The 15,927-nt window shown below is 44.2% G+C and overlaps 1 protein-coding gene across 1 annotated transcript in view; it reads right to left on the bottom strand.

Annotated features, from left to right (window-relative positions):
• CRKL (CRK like proto-oncogene, adaptor protein) overlaps nucleotides 1–8,781 on the bottom strand; it is a 40,550-nt gene extending 31,769 nt beyond the window's left edge. Inside the window, exon 1 of the mRNA XM_055323058.1 lies at nucleotides 7,957–8,781. Within this exon, the coding sequence (XP_055179033.1) occupies nucleotides 7,957–8,267 (311 nt within the window). The 5' untranslated portion in view covers nucleotides 8,268–8,781. The remainder of the gene's footprint in view (nucleotides 1–7,956) is intronic.
• Between the last annotated feature and the right edge of the window lie 7,146 nt (nucleotides 8,782–15,927).

The following is a 15,927-nucleotide window of genomic DNA, read 5'->3' on the forward strand; positions in this document are numbered from 1 at the left end:
TCCCAGGACTCCAGGATCATGCCCTGAGCCGAAGGCAAACGCTTAACCGCTGAGCCACCAGGTGTCCCGCGTTAATATCTTCTAAACTTAAAATTTCCTTCATGCAAAAAGAAGGAATACAACTTCTGGGAGGAGAATTTCAAAGGTACTGGTAATTTAGCTTTTTAAAGGGGTCACATAGGTATTGAAGAATTTTCTTATTATGTACATGTTTATATACCCTCTTGTATGTACAAAAATATTTCACAGTAAAAAGTTGGAAAACAACTTTTGGAAACAACAAAATAGAGGAGAATAAATTATTTTTTAAAAAAGACTTATTCATTGGGGCACCTGGGTGGCTCAGTCGGTTAAGTTCTTGACTCTTAATTTCGGCTCAAGTCATGATTTCAGGGTCCTAAGATTGAGCCCCACATCAGGCTCCCCACTCAGTAGAGAGTGCTTATCTCCCTTACCCTGCTCTCCTTCTTAAATAAATCTTTAAAGAAAGATTTCTAAAGAAAGAGAGGGAACCCGACACTCACCCCCCCATCTGAGCTAAAACCAAGAGTCCAATGCTCAACCAACTTAGTCACCAGGCACCCATAAGAGAATCAATTCTAAGATTAGCTAAAAACAGCACTGAGTACAAAGGATCTCACCCTTCCATCCTTAGATATTCACACCAGCGGTAACAGCTCTGTCTGTGGCTGCCTGTCCACTCCCTTCCACAGCTCTTCTGCTCATTCTGTGGATTCCATCTAAGTTTAGACTCCATTATTTAGCCCCCAACTCTCTTCTCAATTACAAACCCATCAGATGCTAAACTTTGCTTCCAGTAAGCATCTCAAAGAGTGTCCCTGTTGAAAACAATCATCCCCCCTCACTCTGATCGATTCTCTTCTATTCTTTCAATTAAAAACACCATTGAATCATCCCTGAAGTCATACTTCTTTCCTTACCGTCTATATGCAATTGCCCAGCGAAGGAAGACTACTAATTTCCACTTTATAGTCCCAAAGTATGTGATCTTAGTTCAGCTTCTTACGATCCCTTCTCCTATAACAGCCTGTAATTAGTCTAACATCCTAGACTCTTTCCCAATCCCACACCAGAACAGTTTCTAAAAAGTAAAACTGGCCATAGCAATTCTCTTCTCAAAAGCTTTAGATAGCTCCTACTGTTAAACTCATTCACAAAGTACAGGAGGCCCTTGACGATTTAACATTATTCTTCCTACCTACCTCACTGTCCATCACTCACATTAATTTTAACTCTGTGCCTTTCCCAGCAGGCACTGCCACCACCTTTTGTCACCTCCTTCTCATCTCTTCTTTCAAGCCTTCCCTGACTCCTCCATTGATCATCCTTGCTGTTACACTCCCAACGTATTCTATTTTTCAACTTGTTCAATATACTGAGCTTCTCAAGGGCTAAAACCATGTACTCCCATTATATGCCCTGAGACTAGTATTGGGCTTTGGTGTAGAGTAGGCTCAATATAGTGAAATTCCTAATAAAAATAAAATGCCAAAGACATAGGGAAATTTTTCCCGTTCCTGTTTCTATCCATTTTTTTCCTTCTGAAAACACAAAAACTTCACTACTCCAATTCCCTATATCTGATTTAATTCTGTTATACAAAGAAATCCTGTATGCCATCTAGTTTGCTATCCAAACCTCTTCAGTTCACCACTGTTCCACTCATGCTCTCAGTCATCATTCCAGACTAGTTGCCACATGCCTAGTGGCCCCACCTTACTTGGTATGATCTTAGCTCAGACTCTAAAATAATCTGAACTCCCACTAATAAGCATTGTCCCCTTTTACTTATCAGGAACAGCTAAAATATTTTAGCCTGAAGGAAACCTAGAAATAATCTAGTCCAATTCTTCAAGTTAAAAAAAAAAAATCTCTGTATTTGAATTTTAAATAAGTCACAAATCAAATGGCTACCAGTACTTTACATGCCATGGGAACACAACTCTTAACTAGGCAAGCTTCCATCCCCAGCATAACCATGTTCTTGTACCTCATCTGAATCAAATTTGGATTTACGCTACTCCTAAGAAGAAAATCAAAGGCTTATTTACATGCCAAATTCTATGCTAATCAAAATTATTGGTAATCCTCCTCCACCACTCCTAATTTTAAAAGTCCAGATTTGAGTTCCCTTCATTATTTAGAACAGGGGATGTGGGAGAAGTGTGACCATGTTGCCCATGGCATCCTCTGGTCCATGTGGGGCTTGGCTTCTGCTTCACAGGAGGGCCCTCCTCTGGGCACTCAGGTTAAGCTGGGAACCCCTTTTCAACTACTCTACCATAGTAGATAGCATAGAAATGGCCTTTAAAAAATCTTCTCAAGTAATCTTCTCAACAATGGGATAGGGATTGTTGACTCAATGTTAGTTCCATATTACCAAGTATATAAGATGTGTAATGTCTGTTGACAAAATCAAATAATTTCTCTAAGGGTCCGCTTGCCTTAGTTAAAATTTAGAATTTTTTTTTTTTTTATGATAGTCACACACACACACACACACACAGAGAGAGAGAGAGGCAGAGACACAGGCAGAAGGAGAAGCAGGCTCCATGCACCGGGAGCCCGACTTGGGATTCGATCCCTGGTCTCCAGGATCGCGCCCTGGGCCAAAGGCAGGCGCCAAACCGCTGCGCCACCCAGGGATCCCTAGAATTTAAATTTATAAATGTTTATACTCAAATCGGAGGGGAAAGCCACCACAGGTTGTTTATCAAATGATTATAATATAAAAATTACACCCACATCCAGGGTGCTTGGGTGACTCAGTAGGCTAAGGGTCCAACTCTTGGTTTTGGCTCAGGTCATTTTCTCAGGGTCCTGAGATCAAGTTCCTTGTTGGACTCACCTCTCAGCACGGAGTCCGCTTGACCCTCTCTCCTTCCTCCCCAGCACTCACGCTTTGTCTCATAAATAAATAACATAAAATCAAATAAAATAGGGCAGCCCCCGGTGGCTCAGCGGTTTAGCGCCACCTTCGGCCTGGGGTGTGATCCTGGAGACCCGGGATCGAGTCCCACGTTGGGTTCCCTGCATGGAGCCTACTTCTCTCTCTCTCTCTGCCATGAATAAATAAAATCTTAAAAAAATAAAATAAAATAAAATAACATAAAATCTTAAGGGGCACCTGGGTAGCTCAGTGATTGAGTGTCGGAAGTCATGATCCCGGGAGTCATGGGATCGAGTCCCACATCAGGGAGCCTGCTTCTCCCTAATGCCTGTATCTCGACTTCTCTCATGAATAAATAAAATCTTAAAAAATAATAATAAATAAGAATTAAATCTTAAAATTATACCCACATGCTGAAAAAGAATCCTTTAGTATCGGGGATCCCTAAGTGGCACAGTTTAGCACCTGCCAGGGCTCAGGGCATGATCCTGGAGTCCCGTGATTGAGTCCTGCATCGGGTTCCCTGCATGGAGCCTGCTTCTCCCCCTGCCTGTCTCTGCCCCCCCCCCCCCCCCCGTCTCTCTCATGAATAAATAAAATCTAAAAAAAAAAAAAAAGAATCCTTTAGTGTCACTCAAAATCAACAAAAGCCATCTGAAAGGATAGGACACTTTTTGGGGGTTAAATTTAAAACCCACCACAGGTGGGGATCCCTGGGTGGCTCAGCAGTTTAGCGCCTGACTTTGGCCCAGGGCGCGATCCTGGAGTCCCGGGATCAAGTCCCACATCGGGCTCCTGGTATGGAGCCTGCTTCTCCCTCCTCCTGTGTCTCTGCCTCTCTCTCTCTCTCTCTCTCTCTATCATAAATAAGTAAGTAAATAAATCTTTTAGAAATAAATAAATAAAACCCACCACAGGAACACTACAAATACAAAAAGTATTTGTCTTACAAATTAGTAAGACAAACTAAGAGGACACAAAGTTACAAAGGTACCAAGTCATCTTTACTTTTTCCTTTCTCTTCCCTCATCACCCCCCCTCCCGTCAGTAACATCAATCTTAACTCCAAAACAGGCACCTCCAAGTCACACCTCTACATCAGCCTTGTGACTTATATGTCATCAGCCACCATCATTTTGCACCCAGATAATTGTAACAACCCCACTCCCCTGCTTCAAACTCCTTCCATGGCACCCACTGTGCTTTTAAAAAAAAAAAATATTTTATTTATTTATTCATGAGAAAGAGAAAGAGAGAAAGAGAGAAAGAGAGAGAGAGAGAGAGAGAGAGGCAAAGACATAGGCAGAGGGAGAAGCAGGCTCCATGCAGGGAGCCCGACATGGGACTCGATCCCGGGACTCCAGGATCAGGCCCTGGGCCAAAGGCAGGCACCAAACCGCTGAGCCACCCAGGGATCCCCCCCACCCACTGTGCTTTAAATAAAATCCAATTTCCTTATCTTGACCATTACATCTCCTACCTCTTCTTAGACCCCACTCCTTCATTTAAGTACCACACTCCCAACGCAGTGGCTATCTTTCTCATCTCAGGACTTTCTGTAAGCTCTTCCTGCACTCTTAGCCCAAGCCTTCCCAAGGCTTGCCTCTTCTCTACCCTTAGGTAGCTTTGTGCTCTCTGATCACACTACATCAGGTAGGTCCCTCCTATTATATTCTCTGCTCAGCTTCATTTCCTTCATAGTATTTATTAATCTTGTAAGTATTTTTTACTTATTTTCCTACTTTTCAGTTTTGTCTCTTCCAGTAAAATAGAGACAATCTGACATTCATTGCTCTCAGTCCCTACCACTGGGATATAACTCTTGTAAATATCTAATTTTTATTTATTTATTTATGAGAGAGAGAGAGAGAGAGAGAGAGAGAGACGCAGAGACATAGGCAGAGGGAGAAGCAGGCTCCATGCACCGGGAGCCCGATGTGGGATTCGATCCCGGGTCTCCAGGATCGCGCCCTGGGCCAAAGGCAGGCGCCAAACCACTGCGCCACCCAGGGATCCCTCTTGTAAATATTTAAATAAAAATATAAAATTAGGGGTGCCTGGGTGGCTCAGTCAGTTAAATGTCTGCTCTCGGATTGGGTCATGATCCCAGGGTGTTGGGATCCAGCCTCACATAGGGCTCCTCGCTCAGTGGGGAGGTCTGTCACTCTCCCTCTCCATCTGCCTCTCCCCCAGCTCATGCTCTCTCTTGCTCTCAAATAAATAAATAAAACCTTATAAAAAAAATATAAAACTAAATGTTATTCCAATAACAGACTAGATTCCAATAACATTCCAAGATCAGACTAGAAAACAAGCATCAATCCTTAAATTCCGAGGAAGTCATACAGTCATAATTTTTCACTAAGCAAAATTTTAAAATGAACTTTTACCTAAGGGGTATGAAACTCTGGCCTTAAGAGCTCAGTTTTGCTGCCTAGAAAACTAAACCACTTGATTTATCTTGTCTGGGGTGCGAAGAAGCATTAAACTGACTTGCTTTTGGCCAAGGCTTTACATGGTACCTCTAGTTTTCTATAAAGGCTGATATATCAAACCCATCTTCAGATTTCAGGCTTGAGGAAGACAATTCAAAGATTAAGTAAATCCAGTCTGCATCTAATTCTACCAGAATTGTGATTGCCCTCTGAGATATCAGCAGAAAATAAAAAACTAAATTACAGCAACATGCCTGGGGCAGACAGTGAAGAGGAGAAACAATTACAGCTGCATGTAAATGGGAGGGTCAGGGAAAGGCCCTATTATTTGAGGGGTCTGGAACAACAGCTAAGATTTCAATAGGTGAGGAGTGGGGTAGGGTTAGGCAGTCAACTGAAGAGCCAGCAGCCCACCCAACAGCTGGAGCAAAGGTACAAAGGTGTGAGAAGGTACGCAGGAATGGCTACCAGGAATTAAGTGAGTTGCCTAGCGGGACTGCACTAAGGGAAGAACGAGGTGGGGAATAACAGAAAGTTATGTCTGGTATCTGGGAAGACACATGTGTGAAAAATGTGGAGTTGTTTTTGTTGGGTCATGGGAACCCCTGCAGCATATTCCTTTTTCTCTCTCTAGTCCCTAGAAGGGGATCAAACCATTTACTCACACCTTCTGAAACAGCTGTATTATAGTACCTGTTACTTCAAAGCAAGCACAATGCCTTGCACATATAGCATGGCTTAGTGCATGAAAATAATGATATAATTCACCTCCATGAGTTGGAGAAGTAATTCATTTGAACATATTAAAAATCTCATTTTAGTTGGTTCTAATACTCTCTCCAACCTCTTATATCAGAATATACCATGCTCCACGTCGACTCCAATTACCAGCATCTTTGGGGACCTGGAGATTTCACCAATCAGATTCTTGGTGCTTAGGCCATTGTTATAACACTATTTGATTTATAATCACTTTCTCCCAGTTTTTAAAGTCCATTTACTTCAGCAGTTAATCTTACAGTCATTATACTGTCATGGCTTTGTTTCCTCTCTCTTATTCCACAGAAGCAACACTTAGGCATCCAGTGGGCGCTCCTTAATTATTATAGCTTTTAATGGTTAAAGCTCAGTGCAACATCTTATCAGCAAATCTATAAAATCAGAAATACGTCATTCCAAAAAAAAAAATCTATATCAACAGCCTATTCCTTTTAAACATAAGTTCAAGCAAAATGGACAGCAAAATACTTTTCATTAAAAAAAAAATTCCAAGCAATTTCTTCAGTTCAAATTTGACATAATTTAAATAAAAGAAACGTGATAAAATACTAAAAACAAATTAAAGCAAGTAATCAAATAAAATAATGCATTTTACTTAGAAAAGAGAATGCTGGGGATCCCTGGGTGGCGCAGCGGTTTGGCTCCTGCCTTTGGCCCAGGGCGCGATCCTGGAGACCCGGGATCGAATCCCACATCAGGCTCCCGGTGCATGGAGCCTGCTTCTCCCTCTGCCTATGTCTCTGCCTCTCTCTCTCTCTCTCTCTCTGTGACTATCATAAATAAATAAAAAATTAAAAAAAAAAAAGAAAAGAGAATGCTGCTTGCTTTAAATTCTTAAACTTACAAATGTACAAAAGGTATACCTAAAATTAAACTAGGACAGAATTAAAGTATCGCTCAAAAATTTCCTTAGTAATTTACATTCTAGCTTCATTCTTCTTTAGAATATAATCAAATATATTTCTGGCCTATCAATGGTCCACCCTGGGGGTAAACTATAAAATAAAAACTCAACAAATGCGTCCTCTCTAAGGCCAATGCATCTTCTTTTTAAAATTTCTGTTAGTTGGGATGCCTAAGTGGCTCAGCGCTTGAGCGCCTGCCTTTGGCTCAGGGTGTGATCCCGGGTTCCCAGGTTTGAGTCCCACATCAGGCTCCTTGCATGCAGCCTGCTTCTCCCTCTGCGTCTGTCTTTCTGTCTCTCTCATGAATAAGTAAAATCTTTAATAAAATAAAATTTGTTAGTTATAAAACAAAAGGTGTCTGGGTAATTCAAATTTAGCACCAAGGTATCCTACATAGTTCCGCCACTTCACTGTGAAAGGTTTTGTTCCTAAACGCTCAAGCATTTTCATTTGTCGATTGTTCCAAAGGCTGCAGTCCAACAGTTCTTAAACTGGAGCACGGAGCCCAAGAACCTTGAACGGTGTGCAAAGTTGTGTGTACGTGCATTTTTAGGGAGGGAGAACGCCACGGCTGCCCTGAGATTCTCAAAAAAAGGCTTAAAAACAACAAAAACGTCTCGATTAGGATAACCCAATAGATAATGTGATGAACGGCACAAAGCGGGCATTTTAACCAGGCAACCGCCGTTACACAGGTTTAAAACCCATCCCCTCATCCAACAACCCAGATCCTGGCACTAACCTTCCGTTCAGAATGCCTTCTGGAAAACAATTTGGTTCAGAATGGGGTGAAACGAGTTCAATCCCGCTCCCGCCACCCCCCTACCCGGCGGTCGATCCCCAGCGAACCAGCCCCTGCCGTTCTCGACCCTCCGCCGCGGTCCGAGGGGGGCTGTGCGCGCGGGGAGTGCGGGCGCTCGCGTACCTGGGCGCGGGCTCGATTAGGGTGGTGGTGTCCAGGTAGTGGATCTTGTAGAACTCCAGCAGGGCCGGCAAGTGGTCAAACTCCTGGTCCCCGATCTTAAAACGGCGGTTGGGCAGCGAGTTGATGATGTAGTGGGAGACCCGCGAGTTCTCGGACACCGACAGCACATAATCCCCAGGGCAGGTGGAGGAATCGCGAACTAGGAACATTCCGTGGCGCTGGCCCTGCAGCCGGGTCTGCGCCTCCTGGCGAGACACCGGCCCCATGTACCAGGAGGAGCGGTCTGAGGAGTCGAACCTGGCGGAGGACATGGTGTCTGGCCGGGGCTCTGCGGCGACTCCGGGCGGCGGCTACTCTCGGCTGTTCTGGACGCCTTCGCCCGACAGACGGCTCTGCGGCCAAGGAAGGGCCTCTTGGCACACCTCAGGGCGCGCTTAGAGGGCCGAGCCAGCACCTTCCTCTCGGCTCCGGGCCCGCAGCATCCTCTGCCGCCGTCCGCCTGCTCCGGGGCCGCCTCACGGACGGAGCCGGCCCGGGGAATGCAGGGCACAGCCGGAGGTCGGGGCGGGCGAAGCTGAGCCGCAGCGGAGGCCGCCCCGGGGTTCTGGGGCTGCCCGGCGTACCGGGGGTGCCTCCAGCCACTCCTGGCCCGGAACGCGCCGACTCCGCGCCCCCCAAGGCTCTGCACTGATCCTCGCCGCCACGCGAAGCACCGGACTCCCAGGAGCGTCGCGCCTCCGGGGCGGTTTCGCCCAGCCCGTTCCCAAGAGCCACAGCAACAAAATGGCGGACGCGGGACAAGCGGCCGGCCACCTCCCCCTCCGCTCAGCGCGCTCGGTCTGCGCACGCGCGAGCTCTGGCTCTCAGCTGCCGCCCAGGCCCGCCCCGTGACGTCGCGCGGCGCGGCCAATCAGGAGCGCGGTCGTGACGGTCGGGGCGTGCGCCGCGCTCCGCCGCTCCCGCGTTCCGGGAGGAGGCGGAGGCGGCCGGGGAAGCGGGGGAGGCGAGGAGGTAGAGGCGGCGGAGGAGGAGGTGGCGGTAACGGCCACTCCCTTCGTGGGCTGCGGTGCGCCGCCGGGGGCGCTGCCGCTGCGGGCTCCCCCCCGGCTCCGGCTGGAAAACAGCTGGAGTCGAGAGGGAGCGGCGTTTCGAAAACCTCCGCGAACAAAGCAGAACGTCCATGCAGAACCTCTGGCCGTGGAGGCGTGGCACTGCGGTGACCTGGCTGGCCCAGGGGCCCCGGGGGACCCGCGCTGAGGGAGACCCGCGGGCGGACACGCCTTGGTGGGTCGAGGTGGCTCTGGAAGGACGCGACCGCGGGGGCTGACGTGACCGAAGCCGAGGTGGCCTGATAGGCTCAGGGACCCAGAGTGGCCGGGAAACTCGACAGCCGCGAATAGGGGTTGTGAAGGTCGGAGCGACAGGATTGAGTGGCCCAAGGAAGTCCACCGCCTGGTGCAATCTGGCCATCATTAGCGCTTAACTGATGAAATGCGGACTCCCCCGGGTGTGGCCCGAAGATCCCGTCCGGTTGCAGTTCTGCAGCTTCTCGAGCTAATCTCCTCGCATGCCCGCCCCCTGGCTGACCTGCTTCGGCCGGTCGTGGTGGCCTGTTTCTCCACCCTGCCTCTCCTCCCCGCGATGAAATTTTAAGAAATCAGGGATCTTGTCTGTCTTGCTCGCTTCTGGGCCTAGCACAAGGTCTGGACCTGACCTGATGCTCAAATATTTGTTGAATGAATTGACTTTTGAAAAAAAAAATCCTCAGGCTATTGGTGCCCGATTATTGGTAGCACCACCCCTAGAACTGGACAGACGAGAAAGCCTGTCCAGAAAGGGAGACGCCGGCAATAACAAACCTATACAGATCCCTTTGTCAGTGGAGTTTCATTTCGGCGCTTGCAGCCCTCAGGTTGAACATACACCTAATTCTAGGGTGATGGGTGATATCCAGCTTAGGGTAAGCTAAAGGGGAAATGTCAAGGGTTAGTGCATTTTGTGACTCAGCATAAGCAGGTTTTCAATCCCCTCCACCCCAATATTGTCATGTATTATTCTCAGGTTGAAACTGACTGGACTCAAATTCTGCTCCCAGTTGACTAGCTGGGTGACCTTGGGCCATGGCTCATATATTAAACAAGCTAATACATATAAAGTGCTTAGAATAGTGCCTGACACGTATTAAACCTCATGTAAGAGATTTTTATTATTTCTATTCAGCCTCTACTTGGGCTCCCACCTCCATAGCCTAAAAGAGTGCAGATCTCTCAATGGATCGATGAGGGTCAGGAGAACTACCTTTTTATTACCAGATTTTACCATTTTATCATCAGCCACTCCTTGCCCAGCCTTCATCAGGCTTCTACTCTTACTTTGAAACTGACCTCTGGAGATCATCACTGACTTCCATTGACCCTATCATTTTCCCTGATCTCCCTGGCTCTGTGTGTCTATATAGAAAATCTCTGGAAAGAATCTTTTATTTTTATTTTTTTAAGATTTTATTTATTTTTTTGAGAGAGAGAATATGTGCACAAGCAGGGGGGATAGGCCGAGGAAGAAGCAGACACCCCGCTGAGCTGGGAGCTCCATGTGGGGTCCATCCCAGGTCTCTGGCACAGATGCTTAATGGACTGAACCACCCAGGTTACTCAAGAATCCTTTTTTTATTTTTTCAAGCTTCTGGGTCGCTAACATAATTTCTTCTACCTCTTCAAATACCTTTCTTGGTTCTTTTTTGATAGCACTTTTATCTCCAGCCTCTATATGTAGAAACTCAGCCCTTAATCTCTCTATAGCTTCTCCTTTGGTAGGCTAATCATGAAGGCTTCAGGAGTCACCCACCTGTCTGTCAGTGACTCTGAAACACATATATTCTAGGAGTAGAACAAAATCTGACCATACCCTATGATTTCTATGCAAATCCTGTGGTCACAGCCTAAATTCTTATTACATTCCATTGTGATTGCTTATAAGTTTCTTTCCCTTCCTACTCAGAGCTCCTTGGAGGGCTGCCTACTTTACTATTATCTTCTGTATTTCCAGTGCCTAACACAGTGCCCAGCACATAATATATGCTTAATAAATAGTGTTTGAATGTAGGTGGATAAGGATGAGAAGAAACCAGAGAAAAGCGAACGTTGATTGGAGATCCTGTCACTATTTCCTGTTAATTAGCATAATATATGTATTTAAAATAGATATTTGGACCTGATATTTGGCCCTAAGTCTACCCCCGTGTTCAAGACAAGCTTCCATTTGGATTAAATTGTGCCTTTCAGCTTCCCCTTTTCTGTCAATTGCATCAGTGTTTTTCTAATTTGCAAACTCAAATCTGAGTCATCTTTTACTTAACTGAAGAACTCAATAATACCTAATTTATATAGTGCTTTCCAATTCACAAAAGTTCACATAATACATTGTTTTACTTATCCCAACCAAAGTCCCATGAAGTCCTTTTTTATAAATGATCCAGAAGCTCAGAGAGGTTAAGTGACTTGCTGACATAAAGTATTAAAAATTATGTTATTTGCAGGAAGCAGAGTGGCACTCAAGCCAGGTCTTCTGACTCGAAGTCCAAGTCTCACCTTAAGGTGTACCTGGGTGACCCAGTCAGTTAGGTGTCTGCCTTTTACTAGGTCATGATCTCAGGGTCCTGGGAGCAAGTCCTCAAGTAGGCTGAGCAGGGCGCCTACTTCTGCTGCTCCCCCTTGCTTGTGCTCTCTCTCTCTCTTTCTGTGTCAAATAAAGAAATAAAATCTTTTTTAAAAGTCTCACTTTATTGTCACACAACTGCCTATAATGTCATTTTCTTTGTTTTGCTGATGAGGAAACTGAGGTCTTCTAAAGTAAATTTTATTTTATTTATTTTTATAATTTTTTTAAATTTTTTTTATTTATTTATGATAGTCACAGAGAGATAGAGAGAGAGAGGCAGAGACATAGGCAGAGGGAGAAGCAGGTTCCATGCACCGGGAGCCCGACGTGGGATTCGATCCCGAGTCTCCAGGATCGCCCCCTGGGCCAAAGGCAAGCGCCAAACCGCTGCGCCACCCAGGGATCCCTAAAGTAAATTTTAGTAGCAGGAAAGAGTATCAATCTCAGAATACAGAAGAATGGTTGGATTTGACCCCAGTTTGGATTTCAGACTCCACCATCATCCTACTGCCAAAGTACCATTATCCCTTCTTGAAAAATTTCAAGATTACAGATGGATCAAAATGGGGAATGGAGTGTGTGGATAAAGGTGGAAACAAGAAAGCCCCTGTGTTGATAACTGTTGAACCTAGGTGACATGATGTATGTTTAAGTCAGGGTGGGGAGTGTTAATTATAGCATTCTACTTTTGTATGTTTGGAATTTTTCACAATAAATTTGTGAAAGTGCTTTTCTTTACTCTTCCTTGGCACAGCTGAGACAAGCTTTAAAAAAAATTCCAAAGACTGTTTCTAGATGCTAAGATAGAACAAAATGGAAATGGAGAAACAAGGAAGCATTTAAAGGGGGGGGGGGGTTGCAAAATAAAGATCTGTAATTTTGCCTGAGCTTGCCTATTCCAGATGGCATTACACTTATATTTTTCTTCTAAGAAAATTATATCCTAGACTCAAAGGACTGACCAGGCTTTTCAAGCACCTTGGGCAGATTCCTTACTTCCTAGTCCTGAGGCTGCCTGTGTACAGAGAGCACAACCTTGGGACCTGCTGTTGACTTTTTCTCCCCATCTGGGTAGGTCCAGTCCTCCCAGTGATGATTAAGGCCAAGTAGTCTTCCTGTGTTGCTGCCTTAGTGAGGTCATGACAACATATGTCTGTCCCTTTCTCCTGCCCTTGATTCTTTTCCAGTAATAATTCTGCGTAGAAGAGACATGACCATGTAGGTGTGGATACTTCAATATATTTACTTCACTGATGTGATAAGGTCAGCAGTTCTCAGATGCTCTCTCCACAAGAATTGGATGAACTTTTGAGTTTGTACTTCTGCATTTATTAACCTAATTTTTGGAGACCTTTTCCTCCTATGCAATAAATTCTCTTATCAGTTGTTCTCAGCCACCATTCTCCCATATATTTCTAAGTTTATCTCCCTAAAACAAAAAAGGAGCCCTTTGATGATTTTTCCCCTCCTATTACTTTGCTAATACTAATAATGTTCATATCCCCATTATAATTTTCCACACCAAGCTATTTAAAATATCAACTTAATAATCACTTCTTTCACAAAGTGAGTTCTCTCTGAACTAGGCATGGCTGTCATATCCAGAAGCTCTATTGGCCACTATTGAAAGCATTGGCCTCTTATTCTAGTGATTTTTTTAAATTTAAATATTTTGGGGGGCAGCCCGGGTGGCTCAGCGGTTTAGCACCTGCCTTCGGCCCAGGGCGTGATCCTGGAGTCCCCGGATCGAGTTCCACATTGGGCTCTCTGCATGGAGCCTGCTTCTCCCTCTGCCTGTGTCTCTGCCTCTGTGTGTGTGTGTGTGTGTGTGTGTGTGTCTCATGAATAAATAAATAAAATAATTTTTTTTTAGTAATCTCTACACCCAACATGGAGCTTGAACTCATGACCCCAACCAAGATCAAAGTCACATTCTTTTCTGAGCCAGTCAGATACGCCTATTCTAGTGTTTAAAGTTCTAGTATTCTGGGATCCCTGGGTGGCGCAGCATTTTGGTGCCTGCCTTTGGCCCAGGGCGTGATCCTGGAGACCCGGGATCGAATCCCACATTGGGCTCCCGGTGCATGGAGCCTGCTTCTCCCTCTGCCTGTGTCTCTGCCTCTCTCTCTCTGTGTGACTATCATGAATAAATAAATTAAAAACAGAAAAATAAAAAATAAATAAAGTTCTAGTATTCTAGTGGGGTCATATTTTCCTTGCCATGTTCTAATGTAGTTGTAATTGCTCTGTCATCTCTTGTATAAAGTCTACTTTCTTGTCATTTGGTTACTTGTGGGCTAGATCACAAATTTTCTTGTTTCCCTTGTATTTTAGAGCACTCTGGAAGGTCATTAGTAAAATTCTGAGCAGGATGATCCTTCGACTAGAGGACTTAGCTCAAGGAAATCAGTTCTGGAGATCCCTGGGTGGCGCAGCGGTTTGGCGCCTGCCTTTGGCCCAGGGCGCAATCCTGGAGACCTGGGATCGAGTCCCACGTTGGGCTCCCGGTGCGTGGAGCCTGCTTCTCCATCTGCCTATGTCTCTGCCTCTCTCTCTCTCTCTCTCTGTATGTGACTATCATAAATAAATAAAAATTTAAAAAAGAAAAAAAAAAGGAAATCAGTTCTGTTCAACTCTACACCCAGGGGAGGGAGAGACACCAGATTTTTCTGCAAAGGGCCCCACAGAAAATATTTTAGGCTTTTCAGGCCAAGAGGAAAATCAACAGTGTTATATAGGTACTTGTGTAACAATAAAAAAAAATTCCTACAATTTTTTTTAAAGATTGTATTTATTTATTCATGAGTGACACAGAGAGAGAGAGAGAGAGAGAGAGAGAGAGAGAGAGAGAGAGAGAGAGAGAGGCAGAGAGAGAGAGAGAGGCAGAGACACAGGCAGAGGGAGAAGCAGACTCCACACAGGGAGCCCGATGTGGGACTTGATCCTGGGACTCCAGGATCACGCCCTGGGCCAAAGTCAGGCACTAAACCACTGAACCACCCAGGGATCCCCCATAAATGTTTTAAATTAAATTCAAAATATAATATTGAGTATAATTTTTTATAATCCAGGTATGGTGATGAGAAGAATGGAATTCTTTGGGATGATATTTTGCTTAATTAGATTCAAAGTTAGTGTTCCGTGTGATCACATATTGAGCTACTAATGTTGATCTGAAATGAGTCTTTCCCTATTTCATCTTTGAAAATGTCTCCATCCAGATGGTACTGCCAATACTGCTATCAGTCCATGAGCATGATTTTAATTGAGCATATTTACTGTTGGAAGGCATGTATAGAATTCTGTTAGATTCTTCTCCTGATGTTTGCCTTTTAGCTTGTTGTTACATTGCAGATTAGTCATTTGCATTTGAAGGTTAGGTGGAAACTCCTCAATTGCACAATTAAATGGATTTTGAAATATGGAAATTTCCATTGCACTTGACATCCAGGTCTGAGATATTGCTTCTTGTTTTAATTTTTGACATTAGAAGAAGTGTATAATGAAACTGTTTTACAATATTTGTGATTAAAAACATTATTGTCAAAATGACTTTGCTACAGTATACATTTCACATATAAGCACTGTTTTGCTCTGTAATTTTAGGTTGAATTCACTGAGAAACACTATCAAGTCTGTAGCAAAAGCTAATTTCCAATTATTCAGTAATGACGATTTGGAATGGTTCAGTTCTGAAAAATTTCAATCTTGGCTCTGAGCTGAAAAAAAAAAGAGCTGCAATAAAACTTAACCATTGCTATGCCATCAAAATGCTTTGTAGTAGAGCAAGTCAGGATATTCAGTTTCTATCTCTGATAAAACTTCATAGACCTGATGTTGGATAAATACAAGAGGAAACAAAGTTCACTGTTGATAATTTGAGTTCAATAACATAGGATAGATTCAAATATTTTCTGCAAATTAGTTCCTGGTTAATAATTTGAGTCCAATGAATAACAAAAAGCTCTAAAGGCCTTATCTCTTCTAGAGCTTTATAAATTTATCCAAGTTAGCCTTTTCCTACTTCACAGTTTTATCTCCATCAATTAACACATCTTAGCATATTCTACTTCAGGTTGTACCTAATTAGTGTTTTCTTAATTTTTTGGAAAATATTCTTGCCTATTGTTGTTCCATGCAGATTCCTCAAAGAAACTTATTTTTCAATGACTTCAGACTTGGTTGGCATTGACACCTCAAACAGCAGCAAGTCAACCCTGTTGGTAAACATCTCTCATTTCATTGATAATCATCAAGGAAAATCACTCAAAATCATTGGGTTGTGGGTTTTTTTTTTTTTTGTCAGGCACATCT

The sequence above is a fragment of the Nyctereutes procyonoides genome, unplaced genomic scaffold (genome assembly GCF_905146905.1).
Source record: "Nyctereutes procyonoides isolate TBG_1078 unplaced genomic scaffold, NYPRO_anot_genome, whole genome shotgun sequence".
NCBI lineage: Eukaryota > Metazoa > Chordata > Mammalia > Carnivora > Canidae > Nyctereutes > Nyctereutes procyonoides.